The sequence below is a fragment of the Protomyctophum bolini genome (assembly GCF_963924005.1).
Source record: "Protomyctophum bolini genome assembly, chromosome: 8".
Taxonomy (NCBI): domain Eukaryota; kingdom Metazoa; phylum Chordata; class Actinopteri; order Myctophiformes; family Myctophidae; genus Protomyctophum; species Protomyctophum bolini.
Genome location: NC_137869.1, coordinates 8378877 through 8404808, shown reverse-complemented (window position 1 = coordinate 8404808; position 25932 = coordinate 8378877). Strand labels below are relative to the sequence as shown.

The 25932-nt window shown below is 44.6% G+C and overlaps 3 protein-coding genes across 3 annotated transcripts in view; 2 read left to right on the top strand and 1 right to left on the bottom strand.

Annotated features, from left to right (window-relative positions):
• arhgap39 (Rho GTPase activating protein 39) overlaps positions 1-5703 on the top strand; it is a gene marked incomplete at its 3' end in the record, with an annotated part of 131975 nt that extends 126272 nt beyond the window's left edge. The window contains exons 15-16 of the mRNA XM_080770406.1: positions 3023-3192; positions 5509-5703. Coding sequence (XP_080626532.1) covers positions 3023-3192; positions 5509-5703 — 365 coding nt within the window. The remainder of the gene's footprint in view (positions 1-3022; positions 3193-5508) is intronic.
• Positions 5704-14046: 8343 nt separating this feature from the next.
• Positions 14047-15693, bottom strand: LOC308319441 (nuclear factor 7, ovary-like; the record flags this gene model as incomplete). The annotated part of the gene is made up of 1 exon (XM_080769533.1): positions 14047-15693. One exon carries the CDS (start codon positions 15691-15693, stop codon positions 14047-14049), a length of 1647 nt encoding a protein of 548 aa, XP_080625659.1.
• Positions 15694-16855: 1162 nt separating this feature from the next.
• On the top strand, positions 16856-25726 carry LOC308320605 (transmembrane protein 205). The gene is made up of 4 exons (XM_080771152.1): positions 16856-16968; positions 22001-22265; positions 22598-22761; positions 23110-25726. Exons 2-4 carry the CDS (start codon positions 22166-22168, stop codon positions 23410-23412), a joined length of 567 nt encoding a protein of 188 aa, XP_080627278.1. The 5' UTR covers positions 16856-16968; positions 22001-22165; the 3' UTR covers positions 23413-25726.
• The last annotated feature ends 206 nt before the right edge of the window (positions 25727-25932 follow it).

Here is a 25932-nt window from a genome sequence, read left to right as displayed (position 1 = left end):
CGCTTTGTTTAATAAAAAAGGCACGCTGTGACGATGATGGCTTTGGGGTTTTCACCACTTTTTTTTGACCCTGCAGGGACCACCACCATCCTGACTAAGATGGACCCAGGTGGGTCCATCGTAGACCCACCTGACACAATAGTGGTGGGGGTTCATGCACTATCACAGGCACTATCACAGGCTACACTCGTGAAAAACGAAAATGAAAACAAAATCTAGTTTTCAAAGCATTTTATTGCCAGCATAGAGCATGGATCATTTGGCCAGAAGCACAACTTTTTTTGTTAGATACAGTCACATTGCATCAACATCTTTTCCATGGACCAAAGAGGACAGCCCAAGTCCACGGCCCCCTCCCTCCCCCCGGTGCCAACCACCGTATCATTGTGGTTGACCCCCCCCCCCCCCCCCCCCGGTGCCAACCACCGTATCATTGTGGTTGGACCCACCGTATCATGCCCAAACTGTCACACCAGTGGGAGTTGAGAAGGAGTTCAATTCACTCGCACGTGTGTTTGTGCCCACACACACAGCCTGGAAGAGGCATTCCTCACCAAGGTGCTTTAAGTACCAACATCTTAAGGATGCTGTTGTTTATACAGCTCGGTTACAAATGTAAACTGCTTGTTACGCTGTTCATATTTAGCCTCGGTAATGTGTCCATAAATCAGTTGTGAGAGCCTGAGGCCTGCAGATTGCAGGTTTTCCCAAGCCGTGAGCCGAGAGCTGATCAGGCATTGGCTAAACGCTGTTCAGTGTTCTGTGTTAATTGGCAGTCGCCACATATATAGAGGAGGCGATGCTTCCTGTAGCTGTGATCTGTAACACTTGTTGAGTTTACCCAGTTTGTGCATCTACTGAAAGGACATAGGGGGGGCGACAAAAATTAAGTTACCATAGCCCCATTTATAAAACAGTGAAAATAGTACATCTACAAGAAAAGAGAAAATGTTCGTCCATAATGGCGTTGACACTGACTGGTTAATTCATTAATGGTTGCATTAAACAATACATTCTTATCTAAATCATAACAGTTATCACATGTAGATGGACGGGCATCTAAGCAGTTAATTGATCTGACGGCATTGTTGTTTATCATTTTATTTTATTATGTTATGTGTTGGTTTGCTCAGCTGCTGTTGCTAGTCATGTCTGCCAGATCCCACCTGATGTTGTGTGGGAGTCCAGACTGCTCCAGACCGTACTGAATAACTGCTAGCTTACATAATGTCTTGAGGCTAGGACTGAAGTCTAAGACATACAGGTCACCATTATGTTTGGTTGTTTCCAAAAAACTGTAGGTGTGTTTGTATCCTCCAAAGAGGATGATACGATCTCCCATCATGCAACAGCACATATTATATGTGGGGGGCGGTCCTTTCCCCTTTGGCTCAACCTTCTTCCAGGAGAAGGTCTCTGGACTGAATTTCCACACATCATTGAATGACTGGTGCGGATTCCAGCCACCATATATGTACAGCTCTCCATTGTAGGTAAAGGCTGAATGATCCCTGCGTCTTCCTGGAAGAAGCTGTGTAGAAGGTGTGTCCAGCCAGAGGTTGGTCTCTGTGTCAAAAACTCTGATGGTTTTGTAGTACTGAGTCTCACCCCCCCCATAGCCTCCAAATACAAACATCTTTGTCCCGATAATGGTAGCAGAGTGACCTTCTGTAGCAGTTCCTTTGGTGTTAATTAAAGTCTGGACCATTGTGGTGGTGTCCAACTTGTACATGTCATTAGTGAGTCTAAACTCGGTGTATCCTCCATAAATATACATGACCTTCCCCAAAACACAGGCTGAGTGGTACCTCCTCCCCTTTGGAACAGTCCCAGAAACCTGTGGTTTGAACCATCTGTGGGCGTCGACATCATATGCATGAAGGTCGTTGCAGTAAGGCCACCCTCCCCAGAGGTAGACAGTGTCTTCAATCAGCACAGCTGTGTGGTCCCAGCGCTTGGAAGGAATCTCATGTTGGCGTTCTCCTGTTCCACGGGTCTCTGGGGTCAACATCCTCCAGATCAAAGACTTTGTGTTGAAGACGTTCACGTCAATCTTCTTCTCGTCGTCCAGACAGTCTCCTCCAAAGGAGTACACACAGTGTCTCACTGTCACAGCTCTTTGATTGGCTGCCTCTGGTCCTCTCAGACGCACCGCCCAGCATAACATTACTCACAGCAGTAGCAGAGGCGATAAATCCTATTGGTCAATGGTATCCTATTGGTCAATGGTATCCTATTGGTCAATGGTATCCTATTGGTCAATGGTATCCTATCGGTCGAGTCCTGCTTTGTAAAAGCACGGATAATTCTGCATCTTCACTTATATTGGTTCAGAGGCACAAACGCCACGCAAAGTCTGGCAAATCCGTGAAGCCGGTGGTCTTGGTTGACCAATCAAGGAAGACGATAGGTACGGTAGGATCCTCTCGGGTAGGTAGGAGGCCGACGTTGAGGCACCCCAAGTTCAGCCGGGGAGGGGAGGGGAGAGGAGAGGAGAGGAGAGGAGAGGAGAGGAGGGGAGGGGAGGGGAGGGGAGGGGAGGGGAGAGGAGAGGAGAGGAGAGGAGAGGAGGGGAGGGGAGGGGAGGGGAGGGGAGGGGAGGGGAGGGGAGGGGAGAGGAGGGGAGAGGAGAGGAGAGGAGAGGAGGAGAAACTAACAACGCGCATGTAGGTGTTTAGCATTGCGTATGGTTCTGATGATGGGCCACCCTAACTTAATACTGTATATTTTATACAGTATCTAATATAACGTTGAGCCGCTGTGCCAACTGGACTGTGAATGCCTGTAGTTATTAGTGTGTTGTGAGCCCATGGAATCGGATCAATCTGCAAAAACAATTCAGAGTTGATGACAATTATGCATAAAATTACTGAATTTAAGATTAAATGTGAACCCAAATGACGTCCCTGGTTACGTGTGTGTGTGTGTGTGTGTGTGTGTGTGTGTGTGTGTGTGTGTGTGTGTGTGTGTGTGTGTGTGTGTGTGTGTGTGTGTGTGTGTGTGTGTGTGTGTGTGCGTGCAGCCTCCCTGCTGAAGCTGTGGTACAGGGAGCTGGAGGAACCTCTGATCCCTCATGAGTTCTACGAGGAGTGCATCACTCACTACGACAGTCCAGAGGCCGCCGTCAACGTTGTTCTGGGTCTGCCTCACATCAACAAACTGGTGTTATGCTACCTCATACGCTTCCTACAGGTACACACACACACACACACATCAACGTGGTGTTGGGTCTGCCTCACATCAACAAACTGGTACTCTGCTACCTCATACGCTTCCTACAGGTACGCACATACACACACACACACACACACACACACACACACACACACACACACACACACACACACACACACACTAGGCTAGACTCTAGACATCTCACCTCCCTGGACCCACCACTAGAAGGCATGGTGATATAAACCATTGGTTCCCAACCTTTTTATACTGAAGTACCACCTCAGAAAATATTTGTCTCTCCAAGTACCACCATAATAACTGATGTTAAAATACAGGAGCGTAATACCTGCCCCTTTTTGTTCCATTCCTAAGCCAATAATGCTGCTGCTCTGACAAAACTCTGTCTAATCAGGTTGGGAACCTCTGATATAAACAACAAACCAACCATGGAAGATGGCCAGTTCAAATAGGGTATGCTATGTAATGATGTCATCACCATGATGTCATCACGTGTATAAAAAGACATGTCATGTCAGAACTCTCTCAGATAGTCACTTTACTCACGTCGAGACTTAGGAACAATCTGGCGTTTATTAGACGAGACGCTATGAAGCGTCTTTCTGTTGGTCAGTTGGCGATGATGATATTATATTGTATGTCAGTATATTTAATCCCCCTTATAGTTGCCGCATTGTTATGATTCAGCTATTTCGTGAGTGATGTGATAAATATATATGCGTTATTGCCATATCCATATTTATATTTATACTGATGAGTTACTGCCACTGGTAATATATTGTGACGGCCAGAGTCACAATTGACTCTTAATTGACTAATTGACAAGCCATCACCACCATCAACGATGATTGACACCTGGCAATCTCCCTGCTCACCACTGAAATCGCCACAGGTGTGTGTGAATCAGTGTGGAAGAATGAGTTGGTTTGAATGCTGGCAACAGCTCTCAAGGACAGTGTCCAGCAATTTGGCTCAATTTGGAGCAAGTTAGCTAAACAAACCCTACAGTTCACGAAACTGTGAAAACAGGCGTGTAGATCTTCAAAACTCCACTGCGGTTGGAATCCAGGGAGATTTGGAGCTGAGGAGGTGAATCGTTTGGAGCAGGAGTTGTCCTTGAGTTGGATTCCCCTGTGTTTGGAGTTAACCATATCCAGAAGGAACATAGGTACCCCCAACTACCCCAAAAGTAGGCCTACTTGACTGTGAGCAAGAGGAGTTTTCTTACAATTGCCTAAACAGCAAGAGGATATATATTTCCCCTTAACCTTGAGGAGGAGAGAATCTGTTGTTATTTATTTAATTGGAATTGCACTTTGGTTTATTTTGAAGACTAATTTTGCTTTATTTTTCAGAAAAATTCAAATGCCCCCCTTTCCTGTTACTTTCCCTTTTTACCTCCTTTATGATGAATTCCTGTTCTGTTCTTTGGCTATATAGAAGTGTCTATTTGTACGTCTCTAAATGTTTTGATGAATTGAACAAGGTGGGCCCTCTTGTAAACAAGTGTAATGCTTTATTGGGTCGTCCACTCACAGTTAACAGTCTTTGTATTGAGTTGTGCTTGAAATGTACTGTAATTCTGCAAACTGTTAAATATTTCAATCAATCAATCAATCAATCAAAGTTATCGTTTATTTATTTTTATTGTAGTTTTTATTTAGTTCAGTTCCTTGAAAACGTTTTTTTCTGTTTAGTTTTTATTGTTTCATTAGTTGTAGTTAACTATTCAGTATTTTAGCTGTGACGTGAGCGCCCCCTCCTGAGAAACTTCCGAGTCTTACTTTTGTGTCGCTTTTGTGTCCCCATAGACATAGAGTTATACTGTGACGCTCGGTCGGACTAAATCTGAGACCAAATCTGGCTGTGACAGGCCGTCTGCCCCACATGGAATACTATCGCCATTTTATTTTATTGTGTCAACTAAATCCTCATTAATGCAAACTAGATTCAACATACTCAAGCCTGCACACATTCTAAATACGGCCCCCGAAATATTTTACAGAGCAAATGGACCACCTTCAATAATAATGATAATAATAGTCTTTATTGTCTCCACATCATATATTTTTGTTGTCATGGACACTTGTACAAAACATTAATAATTCTACTCGAGTTGGAAGCATTAAGACCCATTTTAACCCTCAATGGCTTCCTTTCTGAAAAATAACGTCATTGTAAAAAGATTCACGCGTTTAGATATTCTATTTACGATGAGATGCGGACGGGAGCTGGTGCCACTTGGACCCGGACGTAACGTAGCACTACAAAATACTGAATAATAGCCTTGGTGTGTGCGTGCGTGTGTCTCCGCAGGTGTTCGGCCAGCCCGCCAACGTGACCATCACCAAGATGGACATCAACAACCTGGCCATGGTCATGGCGCCCAACTGCCTGCGCTGCCGCTCGGACGACCCGCGCGTCATCTTCGAGAACACGCGCAAGGAGATGTCCTTCATGCGCGTTCTCATCCAGCGCCTGGACACCAGCTTCATGGACGGCATCCTATAGCCCTCGTTGTGAGAACCCCCCCCCCCACCCACCCACTGTGGCCGCCACACACCCACCGTCTGTCTATCTGTCCCTAAACCCTAAACCCCGTCCGTCCGTCCGTCCGTCCGTCCGTCCGTCCCTAAACCCCAACCCAGCCTTTGAGCGGGATTTATACGTGGTGCAGGTGTCGTGCATCGAAAATAGCAGATCTACAAGCTTATAGACCTATTGTCTATAACGTACAGTACACACACACACACACACACACACACACACACACACACTTAGCCCTTCCCCGAAACGCGGCTCCCCCAAATCCCTCTGCTCCTGGCCCGGGTGGGGACCGCGTGGGGCCCGGGTGGGGACCGCGTGGGGCCCGGGTGGGGACCGCGTGGGGCCCGGGTGGGGACCGCATGCACAGTGCCACAATTTGACAATACTCTACATCCAACGAAGCCATGATTAGGCAAAACTAAAGAAGAAAGAAAGACCCACAACCTTGCACATTTTTTTGCTCGACTTATCAATCTATTATATCGAGCCTAAAGTAAGTTGGTGATACAGTTGACTGACCACCTGCCAACTGTCAACACCCACCAACACTGAGCACACACTGAGCGCCACTCCGGAGGACCCCAGACCCAAATGGACAGACGCTACGGTGGACGGATGGAGACCAGAGGGTCTTCTCCACATGGGCATTCCCGTCGGCTGCAAGGGGCCCTCGACGATGCCATGCCATCCGGGGTTTCCGAGCACCTTTGATTTCAAAGACCCCTGTAGGGGGTCCCCAAGGACCCTCGGACCCCCACCTTGAGAGCCATCTTTCACCCATTTTATTGTTTATGAATTATCGATCGGGGGTCTGGTGTGATACGTTGTCATGGGGGGGGGGACATGTCCGTTCCCATGGAAACAGCAGCACTGCCAATCAGAGACCGGCCTCATTGCTCTCTCTCTCTGACCTCGTAGGAGCGGCACACGCCCCTCCCACCCTATTCTTAACTGCAACACACACACACGCACACGCGCACACACACACACACACACACACACACACCATTTAGCCCCCGTGCGCCTTTCTGCTCTGACTGATATGGATTGCGAATGTCCGAGCGAGGAACTGATAACTTAACGCCCGCCATGTTCGTGCACTGTTACGTCCGTCCGTCCGTCCGTCCGTCCGTGCGTCCGTCCGTCCGTCCGTGCGTCCGTCCGTCCGTCCGTCCGTCCGTCCGTCCGTCCGTCCGTCCGTCCGTGCGTCCGTCTGTCTGTCTGTCTGTCTGTCTGTCTGTCTGTCTGTCTGTCTGTCTGTCTGTCATTGTTTACAAGTGTCTGCCTCATGCTCAGCTCATGTGGTGCGACGGTGTCGCTGGGTGAAACCAGGAGCTCTAAGCCTGTCAGAGACACCATCGTGCAACAAAGTCTTAAAGGTCAATTTATGCTTTCTGGGAGACGAGGGCCGAGCGGCGCGTCGGACGTCGCACGCCTCGCACCACGTTGTCTCCAGCTTGGTCATTTCCGTTGACTAATTCTATATTGACGAAAACTAAATAAAAACTAAGCTATAGAAAAAAACAACAGACGATCAAGACGAGGCAGTAAAAAAAAAGGAGGAATATCCTTTATTTAATTAAAAGGGAACTGCCAACATTTACCATGAAAGGTCTTCATCAGGGCGACAATTAAGCTATGATGACTAAAACTAAATATACCGACAGTGACTCTAGTGGAGAAGAGATCCAGTAGAAGTAAATGATACCAAACACTCCAGTGCAACCAAACGTATCATTGATAAGTTTGGTTGCACTTTAGTGTTTGGCTCTGAAAACAGCGGTCGTCACTCAAAGCATACGTTGGCCTTAAATGTCTGTCATGGCAGTGCCATCGTGCCAATCTCTTGAATCCACGCGTAAATTATTGTTTTTCAGAGATCGGCCATTATTGTTTGTCTTATTAATTTTATCTTTATTTTCGTGCTGTATTTAATAGTGTTATTAATGTGTTAAAATAACCCTCCACTTTTTACACAATTTAATTTATATTTATTTATTTGAAGCAGATTTTCCTTAATGCCTTCTGGGAGAAGCGTGTGTATGTATATGTACCATAATATTATATGCTTTTGGTCTGTGTCACTGTGTTAGGAAACTGAATGTGGATGTCTGTGGAATATGGACAGAATGGATGTCTGTCTGTGGAATATGGACAGAATGGATGTCTGTCTGTGGAATATGGACAGAATGGATGTCTGTCTGTGGAATATGGACAGAATGGATGTCTGTCTGTGGAATATGGACAGAATGGATGTCTGTCTGTGGAATATGGACAGAATGGATGTCTGTCTGTGGAATATGGACAGAATGGATGCGTTTTTGAGTTTTTTTTTTTAATAGTGCATAGTTGTTTCTAGTTCCGTTTATTTTTAACTTTGGTTGAAATCTCTCACACACACACACACACACACACACACACTTAATAGACAATAGTACCATGTACACCGATGTATACAGTACTACAATGTAAAATAAAAAAACGAGAATATACAGACTAGATGGAATAAGAGTAAATTCATCACACATGAGAATGGAAGACAGGACAAGAAGATCTCAGTTTTGGAGGGGTCTCTCTGTCTTGAGATGGTGAACATTGAACTCACGATAATGGAGGTGTCGCCATGCTGTCTATATAGCCTCCATTTTCAACTCATCGTGTGCTGAACTTTTCACGGGTTCCTGTCCTGAACGCAGGAGTTACGTTTGTACCGCTAAGTGGACCTCACAAACCTTTTGGATTTCAAGGACTCCCAGAACTCGGAGAGAGTGGACAAATGGAACCAAATGGAACCGTCGGGGGACCATTTGGTTCCACTTGTCCGCTCTCAGAGTTACAGACTTATAAGGGTCCATTTGTCCGCTCTCAGAGTTACAGACTTATAAGGGTCCACTTGTCCGCTCTCAGAGTTACAGACTTATAAGGGTCCATTTGTCCGCTCTCAGAGTTACAGACTTATAAGGGTCCATTTGTCCGCTCTCAGAGTTAAAGACTCTTAAGGGTCCATTTGGAACCCCATCAAGGAACCCTGAGGGTGCTTTGAGGACCCCAACAGAGACTGAAAGCCCTGACTAAACTGACCTAACTGGGCTTTTAAAAAAAAAGAATGTTCACATGTTTTTTGGGGAAACAATTCCACATTTTTTCTGTGCTGTGCTGCGCTTATTATTATTATTATTTTATTTATTTTTTTAACAATCTGTTCACTTTGTTTCATTGGCAAATCCCAATGTCTGTTTGCAGCAGCCAACCACTTCTAAACTACTGTATAATTCATATAGCGTCGCTGTCTGTCTGGCAGAAACCTTGTACGTCCAAAACGGTTAAACGTTTCAAAGAAATTGAAAATATAAACCTATGTGCCAACGGATCCAATGTGGTTTTATTGTTTAGTCACGAGTAGGGCTGTCAAACGATTACAATTTTTTAATCAGATTAATCACCATTCGAACTATGTCCAAAATATGTCCCATGTTTTTCTGTATATTGTTGTGGGAATTTAACGTTTATTTATGTAACTTTTTTTCCCCTTGGATCTATCAACCATCAGATACCAGAGCGATGACTACTTCACAGATTAATTGACTCATAACTCAGTTATGTTGACAGCCCTAGTCACGAGCTCTTGTTACTACTATCCATTGGATATTTATATAAATGAGAGAGAAGCTGATGAGCGGCTAAAAGACATCCGACATCTGGAACAAAAAAAGTGTACAAGAAAGAATAAAACAATCTGCACACCAACCAGTATTTGCTGCTCGCAAATGCAACCTTACCATCATGGTAACCTTTTCGAAAACGTTACCATTGTAAAATTCATCTATAAAAAGAGAAGATGATGAAATATGGGTGATATAAGGTTCCTGCCTGACGGCGATGATATACACTATATATATATATATATATATATATATATATATATATATATGGTCTGTCAGTGCAATGTCACCCATGTTCTGGAGCCTTTCACATGAATGGGCTGAGAATTTGAAATCACCCAGACTGTTCCATCCCACACCCTGTAGGCTAATATTAGAATAAGAATTAGGGATGCACCGATATGGAAACTCTTGGCCGATACAAATTCCATCCATCCATCTTCAACCGCTTATCCGTAGTCGGGTCGCGGGGGCAACAGCTCCACCAGAGCGCTCCAGACTTCCCTCTGGGAAGTTGGTATGGATATTGATATCGGTATAAAATAACAATATAGTCCGACACTGATACCGGTATTAGTTTATTTGGTGTTAGTTTATTTATTCACCCCTTTCGTGCCAGGGAAACGAATGCGTTCAAATACCGAATAAGAATCTACAGATTGGTAGGTGCAGATAACCAACACACCAACATAACCAGCACAAAATGTATGTTCTTCAACAACAGAAGAATATCGACTACTGCCATCGGCTTCATTTCCCGATACCGATCGATAACGGCAAATATCGGTCGATAAATCGGTGCATCCCTAATAAAAACACAGAACTCTCATGGGGACAGCTGGACAGAATGAGTGATGTTTTCCACCCACTGACTACCGGTGTCTAGGAAAATGTCAATCTATTATATAGCAATCCTAAAATAACTTAGCGAAACAGATGACTGAGATAGTCAGAAGGTTATTTGTTATGACTGAAAAGCAGTATGTGATGTGTGCGTGACTGCGTGACTGCGTGTGTGTTGATCTGAGACGGTTGTAGATAGAATAGAATCCAGTGATGTTACAGTATGTATCGGCCCCGGCAAATCAACCAATCAGCATGCAGAGGGGTCCTCACTCTTTTCAAGACTGAAAAAAAATTAAAACGTGAAAAAGATATACGTCGAAAACAGAATTTAAACATTTAAAAAAAAGTTACCACTACAGTATTTAGCTTTAAAAAGTTTTTTTTTTAAAGAAGAAATTCACTACCTTTTTTTTCTGAATAGTGTTGGGGGGGGGGTTTTCTACTCTGTTCCTGCCAATTAATGATCTTCTGACGCGTGGATACTGTTGTCGGACAGAAACCTTGTAAACTACTTTTCTGAAAATATCGTTGCTATATCGGGCAGAAACCTCTTATCCATATTTTAGCTTTTTGTGTTTATTCGTAAATTAAATCCTACTACAGCGTCACACTAAAGCATCAACAACAGAAGATCCACAGGCTCCATATATGGGGCGAAGTGACGCGTATCATAAGCTTGCTGAGCTGCTACTTACGGCATTTTTGCTATTTGGGATTTTTGGTATTTGAATTCTGAAAAGTCCGTTTCGGACATAATGAGGTTTCCACCCGACAGAGACGATATTAAAAAAAATGTAAAAGTTCAGATGGATCCAATGATCCAATTGTTTAGTCACAATCTCTTGTTAATACTTTCCATTGGTTCAATATTTATAAAAAAACCCCACAGACACTCTTAACCACTTTCACTCACTTTGAAAGTTTCGAAAATAGCGAAAAATCGCCAAACTCACCAGCTCACAAAACGTCGCAGTGCGACACCATACATGTGAACTTGTAGATTGGACATTTTCAATACTTTGAAAGTCTAAAGGTGTTAATTATGAGAGAAAAACAAAACAAAAACAAAATATCATGAACAGTTGAAATATGGAGAAGGCCTACAAGGTTTCTTGTCGACGCTGACGGCATGGCGGTGGGAGTGAGCTGCTATGTCCTCCTCTGTGCTCTCACCGATGACGTGTCACTTTGTCCACGCGCGACATGTTCCTTTTTTTCAGTTCTTGTCCTTCTTAATGTCCACTGTGTGACCCTCACTCTGTCTGAGACAAGACTCTGGAAGTGAAGTAATGGACGGTGTTTTAATAAACCATTCAAATGTCACCACCGTTTGGCTTTACGTGTCTTTGTCCAAAAAAATAGAGCGTCGCAGACGTTGAAGGGGCCACGTCAGGCAAATGACCCTGGGAGGTCATGCAGGAAAACAGAATACCGTTGGAACACAGGCTGCCGTAAGAGAGACCGGGAGGTCGGCAAAGTCAGTAAAGACTGGAAGGCTGGGCTGTAAACGAGTAAAGACTGTAAGGCTGGGCTGCCTGACACCGGCTGTGTGTCAGGATGGGGGAGGAGCCTGCAGTGCTAGAGACTGTCTGGAGCTGGAACAGTAATGTAAACATGGCATGCATGGGCGAGGCGGGCATGGTGGCGAGGCAATCCTGGGAGAGGTTCAGAGGAGGTTACCGACCCACTTTTTTCCTAGCAGCATCCCCCTATTGTAACAGCAATTACAAAAAAAACATATCATGGCAGGAAATTGAAAGACTTTAAACTAGCGGCTGAATGCAAGCATAAACCTATAGGCCATTAATGAGAACTGCAGTCCTAATAAAGCACTTCCTTATGGGCTTCAAATCCAGCGCATCTTCCTTGCCGTCTGGGCCCTGCGTGGACCTCCCGGTACCCGTCGGGTGCCCGGGTGTTGTTCTTGGTCCGCGGGGTTCTTCTGGCAGTGGGGGAGCATACGGAAACACTTTGAGAAACACTGGGGGTTCCACTGTATGATGTCCGTGGTGGCCCCGTCTAGCAGGGTCACATGGGCCTTCAGCCAGGGCTGTCCTAACACCACTATGGGGGCCTTAAAGGGGCTAAGGACAGGCAGTCTCAGCCACTCCGTGTGGTTGCCGTTAAACAGTAGGGAGACGGGGACAGTGAGGGACTCTATCCTGCCTATGTGGGGCAGATGGCCGCTGACCTCGATAGCTTTGCTCAACGGCTCGGTGGGTATGGCCAGTTGGTCAACAAGTGCGCTGTCTATGAAGTTGGTCTCTGATCCTGTCGATATGACGGCACGGACCTGAACGCTCTGGGACCTCCACGACAACCTGACCATCTTTTGATTTAAAGCAGAGATGTTGCTCGTCAGTATGCCTCCTGCTGATATGCAGCATTTGTCTGTTGTCTGTACGGGACAGGCGGCGACGAAATGGCCCTTCTTGCCGCAATTGAAGCAGCTTCGACTCGACATACGTCTACGCCTCCTTTGCTCTGGGACGACTCCGGCTGAACATGACCACCGTGCAGGCTCCGGTTCCGGTCCGGGTGATGGGAAAGCTTGGGTTAGTGCACGTCTACCCGTCTTCTCCGGCCGGTGATGCTCATGCCGATGATTGTCCATGCGGGCCGTGAGGTCCATGATGTCCTCGAGCGTGAGTTCCTCGACCGTTTTATTCTCCCAGTCCTCAAAACATCCCGGGCAGGACTTCAGGGCCTTGTGCGTGGCACCGGCATCACGGGAGATGTCTTCCAGTTGAGCAGGCTCGTGCAGGTTTGTGTTGGAATTTCTGCTCCACTGCTGCGTCTTCCTGAACTGATCGGCCATCTCAGAAATGAAAGTATTCACACAGACTTCTGGTCTCCACATGAAGGTTTTAGTACATAGTGGACACTGACACACATCGCTAGTGTCCCAGTAATGTGTGATACAAGTTCTGCAGTAGTTGTGTCCACACGGAGTGGTGATTGGATCAGTGAACACGTCCAGACAGATGGAACACAGGAACTGGTCTTCAGACAGGAGACTGCTGGCAGACGCCATTTCTACGATCTGGATTAGTATAATTGTCTAAAAACAACTTTAAAAGGGTTGACCACGATCCAGGAATGGTAATTGGTGTGACCGTGAGCAGAATACTATACCTTTATATAACGTGTCTCAATTGGCCCACTGGCTTGCTCAATATGTCTCTCTCTATACTAGCCCTGGCATTCCATGTGCTCCGCTTTTAGCTCAACTACCTTGAATACATCAATATATGACATCAGTCCTGTCCAAATATGGACATACTTGACTTCAGTCTTGCCCAGAATTATGAAGTTTCACAAATGGCCTACAAGTACTCATGTGAATCCTCAACAGGGTGTCCCTGTTTTTGGTGCATGTTATCATGGCCACTGGCCACTGCAATGCCAGACACATGGACAGGGGGCGAGAACATAGTCTTCATGGCTGAGGGATGGGGGGGGCTGGAGCACCCCCTCCCCCCAGGCACAGCCCCCCCCCCCCCCCCTCGGATAGGAGGGGGAAAATAATAATAATTTTAATCAAAACAAATTTCTGGCCTAATAAATATGCTCTATCAGTGATCACAGTATCAGCGCTTTATCCTGGTTAGTTGCCTGTGTCAGTGTGTTCAACTGTTCATATATAACTTGCGTGTGGAGAGGGAAAGTAAAAGCCACTTTTCTGTGTGAAAATGCATGCAAAGTGCATTTTGCTGTAAATATCTTCCCGCGGCCCTGATAGTCCAGCCTCTTGGCTTGGCGAGGCCAAACCAATTTTCATGTAAAGTGGATAATTAGACTAGTCTATGTGATTGACAGGAGAGATGATCAGAGCGGCAGAGTTTTTGCCATCATTATTAACACCAGGACTGAAGAATGGATAGAGTTTCTCAGTGAAGGTGCAGCCAGTGAAAGAGTAGATATTAACTCTGGTCTCCACATTATAGAAGGAGACCAGACCCTCCTCATAATCCACAAACACTCCCACTTTCTGGAGCTTCTCTCTTACAGAGAGGAGGACAGAAGGGCCAGCAGCAGCCTTGTACTCATTTCCTCTCCTCAACACTATTGTCCAGTAACCATTGCTAGGGTTCAGTGTGATTGTTCCCTTCCTGTTGATGGACTCACTGGCCACTCCTAAATCCCAGTCAGTCTTCCCTTTGACCTTGACCTCGTAGTAAAACCTTCCAGAGGAACAGCTTTGTTGTCCTAAGACCGAAAGAAATGCAGAGAATCTCTCTGCGCTGTCTCTGAGTTTCTTCGTGTCGCCAACGCTCACTTGTCTTCCATCACCATACAGGGTGAGTTTGCAGTGTGCCGTGTCGGGGTCCAGAGTTACATCCACCGCATATTGTTGGATCCTACTTAGCTCTGTGTCAGCGTCACGCAGCTTCTCTATCTCTTGACCGAGTGTCTTCTCCAGCTGAGCCACAGCTGTCCTCACAGTCTCCCCGTATGAAGACTGATTGACATTGACCTTTGTCCAGTCCTTGGTGGGTGGAGGGGTGTTGACGGACCTGAAGTTCTGGAGGAGGTGGAGGTAGTCTTCGGTGTGTAAGAGCTGCTTCAGCTCAGAGCTTGTCTTCTTCAACTCTGTGATCTCCTGTTCCAGTTCTTTCACGATTCCTTCGGCCTGTTCCTCTGTTGTTTTCTGCTTCTCTTCAATCACACCAGTGAGCTCAGCCTGGCTTCTCTCAATGCAGCTGATCAGAGAAGCGAAGACTTGCACACTGTGTGAACTCTGTCTGTCTGCATCTTTCTTTCCAAGCTCTATTGAGTGTTCCACCTTCTGAATCTTCAGTTGTCTCTCTTGGATCATCTGCTGAACTTCAGCCTTTGTCTTTCCCAGCTCAAACTTCTTTTCTTCATATTCATCTTTCAGAGATACAATGTGATGTAACCTGTGGTCTGACTCTGTGCAGAACTGACAAACACACATGTGGTCAGTCTTACAGAACAGCTCCAGAGGTCTGTCGTGTTTCTTACACATAATGTCTTCCAGGTTCTTCACAGGGTCGATTAGTTTGTGTCGTTTAAACGCAGAGACTCTCTGATGAGGCTCCAGGTGAGTCTCACAGTAGGAGGTCAGACACACCAGGCAGGACTTCACAGCATTGAGCTTGGTTTCAACACAGAAGTCACAGTAGACTCCATCTGCTTTAACAGGTGCTTCTTGGCTTGTGTTGTAAGTACTTTTCAACGCATGACACTTCCTGAACTGTTCAGTCAACTCAGACAGAATTTTATTAACAGAGAATTCCAGCCTTGTATAAAACGTTGTTTTACACAGTGGACACCGACACACATCATTACTGTCCCAGTACTGCGTGATACAGGTTTTACAGTAGTTGTGTCCACACGGAATGGCTATTGGATCAGTGAACACATCCAGACAGATAGAACACAGGAACTGGTCTTCAGACAGGAGACTGCTGGCAGAAATCATCATTTCTACAAAGGTGAAAGAAATGTATATTTCCTGAATGGTACCTGCAGCTTAATAGCTATTACTCTGATAAGGATTGTAATAATTTGAAAAAACCCTACTGGGAACTGGCCCAGTGCAGGTTGTCCATGGTAACTAATGTGACTACAGTAGAATGTTAAGTTTACAGGTTTTGAGTTTCAACCTGTTCTATTATTTATAAACGGTAACTCTAAATACTGCCTCGGTGAGGGCCACTCTTAAGCCGACCTGTCTTGACCAATATGACGTCAGTATTGCCCATAATATGTTTCATGAGTTCAATGACATCAGACTGGCTTCCAAGTACTCTGATCGGGCTATATTGCAACGATTAATGAGGCTGGAAATGGCAGGGCACTGCATCAGACACCCCGGAACTAAAGGCAAGCAAACTTGACACACTGGGAGCCAACCAGCCGGCTTGAGGGAGATGTCCCATTTGAAATAAGCCAGTGAGGGCTCAGCCCCGCTCCTTTATGTGCCCTTTGCCAAAGTCAGCATCGATGCTGACTTTGGCAAATAAATGACCCACAGTTCATAGCGTTACCAGGGGAATGAGGGGGATCCTCCGAACCGAACGTCAATCATTTAAGTATGCAAATGAGTTATGTATCACGGTCAAGAAGAATGTCAACAAACACAATAGTGCTTTCTCACTGTTCTCAAAGGGAGACGGAATGGAAGGATATAGGCTATATATTTAATAACAATAATAATAATAATAAGGGAAACATGATGAGAAAGGACTAATGAGCAAACTAAAAGAATATGGAAATACAATTTATAATGATATTATTATATATGAATATTACAACCCCTATCACACAGTGTATTTATGAAACTAATAATAAAACGATCAGCTTAAATACTAAAATAGACATGATAGACATGTATAAATAGGCCAAGCATGTAGGCACTGACTGTGAACAGTTTTTATAAAGTGATGCAAAGTGTCATGAATGGCGGACTCATCTTCAAAGTGCTGTCCTTAGGGTGCAGCCCTTGCAGCCTAAACGCTTACAGCTGACGTCACTAAAGTCAATGAGGGTTCAGGTCTAGAGTTACTCTAAGATACTACACGCCCACGTTCGTTGGACTCAGATTCCCAGAGTTCAACGGGAAGGTGCAGGCCAGGAAGTAGCACCGTTAAAGTATATAGTGACAGACGAAAGTTTACTAGACAACACAACAGACAACAACAGAACAGTAGTGGTGTTTCTTTACAGCAACAGCGGCTGGCTGGGGTGAAGGAAGGTAGGTTGGCGTTTAATGCACCTTTATCATTATATCCTGATGATCATTTACAACTTTAGTGCATGCAGATCATGTGCAGATATCTGTCTTTAAAGTTTAAACACATCACCTTTTGTGTCTTTACGATCCATATGACATGATCAGCAGACTGTATAATGTATATTCTCTTTTTGCACGTTGCTACAATGTTAGCATTACAGCTGAGGAAATATTATTGATCGATTATTTCCTCAGCGATTATAGCCGATTATATCGGGGGGAAAGCCGATCTATTATTATGAAGGATTATATTTCCCCTCAAATCGATATTAGCCTACATGAAATGCAATCATAATCAACTCTATTTTATTCCGTTTACGTAACTGTTGCACTGCGTGCATATTATAACCACCAGGGTATTATAAAACACTTCAGAAGTTGGTCAGGTGAAGGTGACTTTGAACCATATGGGTTGTGTTTGAGTGAAGTGAGCAATATTAATCTTCTGCAGTACTGCAGACACACAAGAGTTAACACCTTGTCTTTCATTATGGCTGTGGGTGTGTCATTGAGTTAAGGTCAGTACAGTAGGCTACACTGTGAAAAGGGTTCTGCGTGTTTGATTTGATTTCTTTTGCACACATTTAAAAAACAACAACAATACTAGTAAAAACAGCACACAAAATATAGGAGGGAAATTTGCCAGGAGGAGGCAAGAAGCAAATGTCAGGCCTCTACTTGTATTTATAACACAATAATAAACATTGACAATTAGCCGACAAAGTTAGTACGCATGATTATGTAGAATTAGCCTACAATTGACATGATTGCAGTATAAGCGATAAAAATAAATAAAAGCAGAATAATTTAAACGCATGAATACCAATGGCATGATTGCCGAGTGAATACCAATGACATGATTGCCGAGTGAATACCAATGACATGATTGCTGAGTGTAATAGCTGCAATCCCAGTATGAATAAGATGTGATTTTAACTAGGGATGTCCCGATACACTTTTTTCACTTCCGATCCGATCCCGATACCTCGATTTCTGTGTTAGCCGATACTGAATACCGATACCAGTGTCATGATCTCATGTTGTGTTTATAGCTACCTAGCTATACTGTATATCTCGTGTTGTGTTTACTGTTTATAGCAGACTCCTCACATGTGCACTTGCAATTTGGGGCAACTCCAAAGCAAACTCCACATGCCCCAACATTGTATTTACCTGCCATAGTGTCAACCCCTTACCCCTGTGTCGGATCTGTGGTTAGACTGGCATATTTACAGATACCGATATGACAAATAAGGACCGATACAGTATCGGGACATCTCTCATTTTAACCAGTCTGTATGGTAGAGTATGTCAATACTATATAACTACAGTTTGTTGGAGGTGTCCTCTCTACTCTTCTATTGAGACATTATTTAGACCCCGGTGTCGAGAGTAGTACTGCCTGGCGCTCATCTCTCCCATGGCCAGGCAGGGATTGCCTGATTTGCCTCTTTGATGGCCGGTAGAAATCTGCTCTCTCTCTCTCTCGTGTGAGAGAGACCCGGGTTAGAATAGATGGTATATATGCAAAGCGAGAGGCAAAGTGAGTTTAACGTTGTTTAATGCAAGCATATATAAGACGTTTCTGTTTGGATGTACGGGCTGTCAAGGCCAGAAAGAAGAAGTGTTTTGCCACTCGGTGGGCGTTCTTGCATAACTTCCTGGTATGATGATGATGTCATGCGCATACCCGCTATACTGCAGAACATTAACGTTTTATGGCAGCGTTTAGTTTAACTCTTGAGGCCGAGTCCACAAATGTCTTCTAAACAGTTTTCTGAAAAACGATGTGAGAGAGTTTATTTATTTTGGTCATTATAACAAACCAATACAGTGCCTGCTTTTTTTTTTTTGCAAAATAAACATTGACCAAAAAGGTGTAGGCTGAAGCCTAATCTTATAGTGCCTACCCTTCTAACAAATAAATGGCTTTCATAGGTAGAATAATACAACAAAGCAAACAGAAGGGGGAAAAAAACAAGAAAACAAAACAAAAAGAAAAAAAGAAAAATCCCTTTAAAATAATATATATTCAGATTTGCACACACAGTTTCAGTTTTGTAGTGCGACACGAAGTGACGCGCTGCCTATGAGCTTGTAGATCTGCTATTTTTTTCCCCAAAAACCTATTTTTAGCTGAGATCTAATAATGTGTCACAGCTGGGTTAATAAGACAAGAGAGTGAGAGTGTACCATTGGGGGCTATTTGGTTTCTGTCTGACCTGCTCAGGAAGACCCTGACCTCTGCCCCACTAACCTGAAAAGTGTTCCATTGTTTCCTGTTGAACCTTCGAGGCGTGTCTGTCGCCAAACACAGTTAACTGTACACTCGCTCATTACTGATGGCTGACGTGTTGACAGCCACAGGTGTTACATTCTCCAATGTGAGAGAGCAGGAGCCACAGAGCAACACCACTTTTAACATACAAGTCAAAAGTAACTATACGATTTGTCACACACGTTAGTTACCGCAGTGAAATTTGTAATCCGCATTTGACCCATCTCTTGGAGCGGTGAGCCGCAGCCAAGGAGCGGTGAGCTGCAGCCGCGCCCCTCACTTGGGGCGTGGTGAGGGGCGCCCACTCACCCTAAAGGGCAAGGTTCCGCTGAAACCGGCTACCGGGCGCGGCTGCATTAATAGGGTTGAGGATTAGGGTCAACATATGGAATGTCAGAACAGGTCAGTTCCATATATGGAGATCTAAGGGTTTGAGGTCAGATGTAGAGATCCTGGCTGGCTCCATATATGCAGATCTAGGTCTAGGATCCTGTCTTTACTTACTTACTGCCCTTTATGCCGGCTGGCATGTAGGGCAGCAACAAAGGATCTCCACTTCAGTCTGTCCTGGGCCTGCAGCGTCTTTATCGATCCCCAGGTGTGATGCAGGGTCTTCAACTCTCCCTCCACTGTCCTATACGCCAGGTGTTCTTGGGTCGGCCTCTTTTGCGTTTGCCCTCTGGTGTCCAGTGAAGTGCAGTTTTGGTGATGTTGCCTTGTTCTCTACGTATTACATGCCCAATCCATTTCCACCGCCTTCTCATAAGGACGGTATCCATGTTTTCTTGTTTACACATATCAAGAAGGTGTTGGTTGGAGATGGTTTTGGGCCAGAATATTCGCTGGATTTTCCTTAAGCTTTTGGTGTGGAAGGTTGACAGTTTGTGTATATCATTTTCTGTCGTTCTCCAACATTCAGAACCGTATAGCAGGGTAGACAGGAGGACACAGCTCTGGTACAGTCTAAGTTTGATGTTGGTGCTGTACTGGGCCGACTTCCAGACGTTGTTAAGCCTCTGTAAGGTGTTTCTGGCCTCGCTGAGCCTGCTTGTGATGTCGCTACCTGCGCCTCCATCATGACTTACTACGATCCTGTCTTTGTTTGTAGACAAAACAGGAAAGGGCTGAGGTGCTAGCCTAAGCCTAAGGCAGTAAACGAGTAAAAATGAGAAAAAGATTATCCTGTTTTTTCCATGCATGGCTATCCAGGGTTTGTCGGTTTGATGTGGTCAGTGTCGTGATCTTCATATATGGAGACGGCATGTCACGAGGTGTGACGGACGGGCGGACTGACTGACTGACTGACTGGTTTTTCAGGTTTTCATAGTAATCTGCAACCTATGGTCGCGAAAAAGTCCATAGACGTCACTCACTAGACTTGGCTGCCATATGACGTAATTTAAAAAGAACAGACGTTGGAGGGGCTAGCGCCCCTCAAAAAACACCGTAAATATTTGTTTTAGAAATAGTTCATCTTTTACGAATGCCCGTTGCAAGTTGATGTTGTCATTTGTGCACGTGTGCTCTAGCCCTATGGAATGTAAGGAATGCATACAATGAGACGTAGCTTGCGGAGTTATTTCAGTCAGACATACTCGAGGGGGTTCATGCCGTGCTCAAAGGCGCATACTATACACTAGAGACGTGTGTGCAAGTCCCACACGTCATTCGCCGATGCGGCACGCAGTCAGCTGACCAATTGGGCGGGCATCAAAACAATATTTTAAATAAAGTTTGTATTAGCACATGGCATATATTCCATAGGGCTGAAGCACACGTGGACAAATAACATCAACTTGGGAGCGACGCACATCGTTGTCCCCCTTGAGTAAAATATTAATTATTTCTAAAATAAATATCTTTTTTTAAGTTAATTACAGGGTAATTGTAATTATTACGGTATAAAATAAGGCTTTTTAACCATGTATGCTTTTAAAGGGGTATTTAAAACACTGCTGGGTTCACTTTAACATCTAGTCAGTTTTAAAGTTGCTTGATTCAACATTTAAATATTTCATATTCATTTTCAGACACGACCCCCTCATATATATATAAACCCATTGAACTTAAAGGTTTTGTTGGTATTGCATCTTTGTAATCTCTACGTTGCAACACCTTCACATTGACAACAGAAAAGTCCTGTCTGACTGCATTAAACCTGTTTTGAAATTCATGCATACAGTATGTGCATCTGCACGACGTTGTTGAGTGATTTAAAATGAGCGCTTCCAAACTCCAACACAATGTCAACATCACCTCTGCAAAGAGTTTAGACTCAGAAAGTTGCTCATAACATGTCAACGCCAACAGTGGATTATTATTAAAAATCACACCCGTGTGAACTGAGTGGTGCAACTCCCCCCCCCCCCCCCCCCCTCCTCTCTCTCTCTCTCTCTCTCTCTCTCTCTCTCTCTCTCATTAGTGCAGCACTATCTCTCTCTCTGTTTCTGGCACAACAGCGCTCTTATCATACATCAGCCAATCAAATCATCACATTCTGTGCTAAATAAAAATCCCGTTAATAATTGTTAAAGTGCAGCTATAAGTAAATAAACAAAACAAAACAATAAAACTAAGTGGTATGGGAATGGCATAGACCGTCATTCTCGCCGATACCAATACCAGCATTTTAGGCAGCAGTTTTTCCATCAGTAATATGTGACCCACTCCAAAACGTATGTAATGTTGGATGTGTGATTGTGTCTGCGTTCCCAGACTCTCTGAAGTGGAGAATAACGCTCCAGAAGAGAATAGAAGTCAGACATCGTGCCGAGAGAGAGAGAGAGGCGGGCGGCACGGTTGTTTCGGGGTGCAACGCGACTCTGTGGAGTCCTGAGTACTGAGGACTGAGGAGGAGGAAACCGTGAGCAGGAAAGCATCATGGCCGTCGACCGGGACCCCAACTTCACGGCCAAGCTGCTGCACCTGCTGTTGCTCTCCACCTACTGGGGCATGCAGATCTGGGTCACCTTCATATCGGGTTTGTACGCACACTTTGTCACCACCTGTAATATGTCAAAAGTCAAACCACTTGGAAAAACCTAGATTCCAAAATTCTGGGGAGAACGTTTGTTGACTCACAGAGTCACAACGCATAGCGTGGCAACATTTTGATGAATTCCTTCATAAAATAGGCAGTCTATAAGCTCGCAACACATCACAACGCATCATTGTGAGCTTGTAGACCAAGCGATAACACACGCCACACACAATTTAACATCCTAGCTATTAGCATTCAGTCACCGGCAGGCTAAAACGAGACCCAGCGCTGCGGTAATAATGTTACAACGCTTGCTCTGCCCCCGCATGCAGGCTTCGTGATGAACAGCCACCTGAACAGACACACGTACGGCTTCATCCAGAGCCGCCTGGTGCCCTTCTACCTCCACCTGGGCTCCGCCTGCGCCTTCCTCAACCTGGCCATCTATGCCGTGTACCACCCCAGTGACCTGCTGGACGAACGCGAGGCCTTCCAGGTACGCTACGTACCGTGTCAAAAATCTACAGAACTAAATAAGAGACAAACAATATAGAACAACAATAATAAAAGAAAAACAAATATAATCTAATCTAATTGCTGATGTTTTTGATCATTTACACTTTTTAAGTCCTTTTTTTTTAAGTGGCGATGTGGAAACGTTGCTGTTCTGTTTTTGTTTATTGCTTTGAAATGTTGTATTATGTTGTATCTCGACGACACTGCAAATGAGGGTGACCTCAATGTCATTCGAGAATAAATAAAGGTTTGAAGGAATGAATTGTCCATGAATTTGTCCCACACACAAAAACTCTGAAACGTTTTCTCTGCTCTCGCCGTTCCCCAGATCTTCATCTTCTTCGTGTCGGTGACGGTGTCGGCCGTCAACGCCCAGTGGTTCGGTCAGATGACCTCGGAGATCATGGCGGACATGCACCTGATCGAGCAGGCGTGCGGCCTGGGCCAGGACATCGGGTTAGGGTCCAACCGCGAGGCGTACGCCAAGCTTGCAGACACGGACAGCAAGTACAAGCATCTGAGCGGCCGCCTGTGGCTCTACCGGCTGCTGTCCTCGCTGTGCAACCTGGGCTGCATCGCCTGCAACTTCTACAGCCTCTGTTACACCGCCGAGAACCTCGTCACGCTGTAGGGGAAATGGTGCATTTCTATAGCACCTTTATCCAAGGCGCTTTGCATAGATTGTGCATTACACGCACACAGACACACACACACACACACACACATACACCGATGGCGGAGGAAACCATGCAAGGCATCAACCTGCTCATCGGGAGCAATTAGGGGTTCAGACTCAGAGTCAACGCCTGGACACTAACTCTGGGAGAGCCCCGAAACTCACCGAAACAAATGCAGTTTTATAATGTAACGATCCATTTTTGTTCCATGAAAACCCAGGTAATTTATTGATGGTTAGGAATCAAATGGACCCTTGGGTGTCCAACTCCAAGAGTGTCCAAATGGAACCAAATGGACCCTCAGGGATCCAAGCCGAACCGCCTCAAGGACCGCTGGGGATCCCAGGAAACCCGACTTTGAGTGAGAACCACTGAATTACGCACACCAGCTCAACCCGTCCACTCCACTCCAAACGGAGTCTTTCACCTCAGAAACGAAAAGCGAAAAGTCGCTTTTCGCCCCTCGCGGAACTTCGTGGTGTTACGCTTTGTTCTGTTTTCACATCACAGCTCGCTTCTGATTGGCTGTTTCTCTACTTCTCTCAACGTCCGTCCGCACCGGTTTTTAGCGGTCACTATTATTTATTTCAAAATTTGAGATATAATCCTTATTCTTGTGTAGGGGGAAATGTGAACAGTAGCCTTCAGTAACTCTTTGTTGGTTTATTGTTATCTGAAGATACACGTTGACGCCACAGGAAGACCTTACGACAACCATAGCTTTAAAAACGTCCTCCTATCCCTAATGCTGTGGACTGAACTACGACCACCATCAAGGCCTTAGGAATGCAGCCTGATTATTTATGGTTTTAGAAAGCACATTTTTGGTTTTAGAAAGCTCATTCTGGTCTTTAGAGATTGTGGTTTAAGAAAGTGCATTGTGGTTTTCGCATCACAAACAATGCATGGTGCTTTTTCCACTGAATGTGTGAATGCTGCTCCGTCCAGTTTCAGTCAGCTTGCTGGAACTCCAAACCTCCAACACTCCAACTTAAGTTCCAGTTAGTCCTGTTTGACATGTTGTGATACTCTTAGCTATAGTTGCGAACCTGGAATACGAGGTGTTATCTTCAACCTAGTCTGGGATATAGCCAAATGATCAGAGATATCCACTGGTGTTACCATTGTAAACAATAATGTAATAATAAATACAGCACTTTTTGGGAAACAGTGGCGCATGGGGAAGGACAGTGGAGAAAACCAGCAACCACAAACTGAAGTCCTGAAGGTTGAGAGCTTTTTACTTATTTATTTTTATTTGGACAGGACAATGCATATTAATGGACGTCACATGGACGTAAATACACCGGATATAGCACAATTGCTAATTTTCATCCGTTCATTCGTTTAATTAATTCACTTAGGGGGGGTGGGCACAGACCATGTAGGGTCTTGTATATGACCCCAACCTGTTTGAAAATGTTAAAGTTATCAAAGCTAAAAAAATATTGAGCCTCCGGAGGATGTTACATAATGTTACATCTTGTGTACAGGTACATAAGAGTACCTTTTTGTTCAGCTACTTTCAGACAATGCAGCAACAAGGTAATAATAATAAACTGTAAGAAAGATTTTTTTTAAAGAGATGGGAGGAGGTGTGAGTATTGGTCCTCAATATGACGGACCGTCCTAAAGTCTTTGAGCTGGTTCTGTGATGCTGTCTTTTTTTTCTTCTTTTCTTTTTTGGATTCCCGAATAGTTTCCGCCCATTTCAGTGGTCAACAACAGACGCATCAGTAGGCAGAGATCTCTGATTGTTTGGCTATGCAAGACTGTTCTTAATGTAATGTAATGTTTTATAATGCTGTTGCTTTTAGTTTTTATGAGCAGTTATATATTTTTGTTAAATAGCTACTGGTGATATCATGATACTGTATATTGAAAACGGAACGTGTTGGTTTGTGTAACTAAACCTAAAGGATTTACATTAAATCTGTACGGCAGTTCTGTCAAAAGTCGTTCTCCAACTTCGATATACTGTAGTTAAAAGTGGTATGATATGTTTTTGTTATCGTACGTGTTAGGTAGTTACTAGTTAGTGTGGTTGCCTATAGGCAAGCAGACTGTTGTTATCGCACTGCAAATAGTTTAAATACTGTATGTTAAAATCGTGCAATAACTATCCCCCCCCCCCCCCCCAATTGGCCAGCGATTCAGAACTCTTCCCAGGCTTTTGTGCGCTTTGCCCTCATCTAATTGGACAGTATAAGGTGACAACTCGGTGAAACTCTTTTTGCCTATAATAGTGTGGTTTGCTATGTGGAGTCAGGCAACCACACTATCTTTATAGTTGTATATTATGATAGTGATCATTGCTATTGATTGATTGATTGAAATATTAACATTTTGCAGAATTACAGTACATTTCAAGCACAAACTCAATACAAAGACCGTTAACTGTGAGTGGACGACCCAGTTAAGCATTACACTTGTTTACAAGAGGGTCCACCTTGTTCAATTCATCGAAACATTTA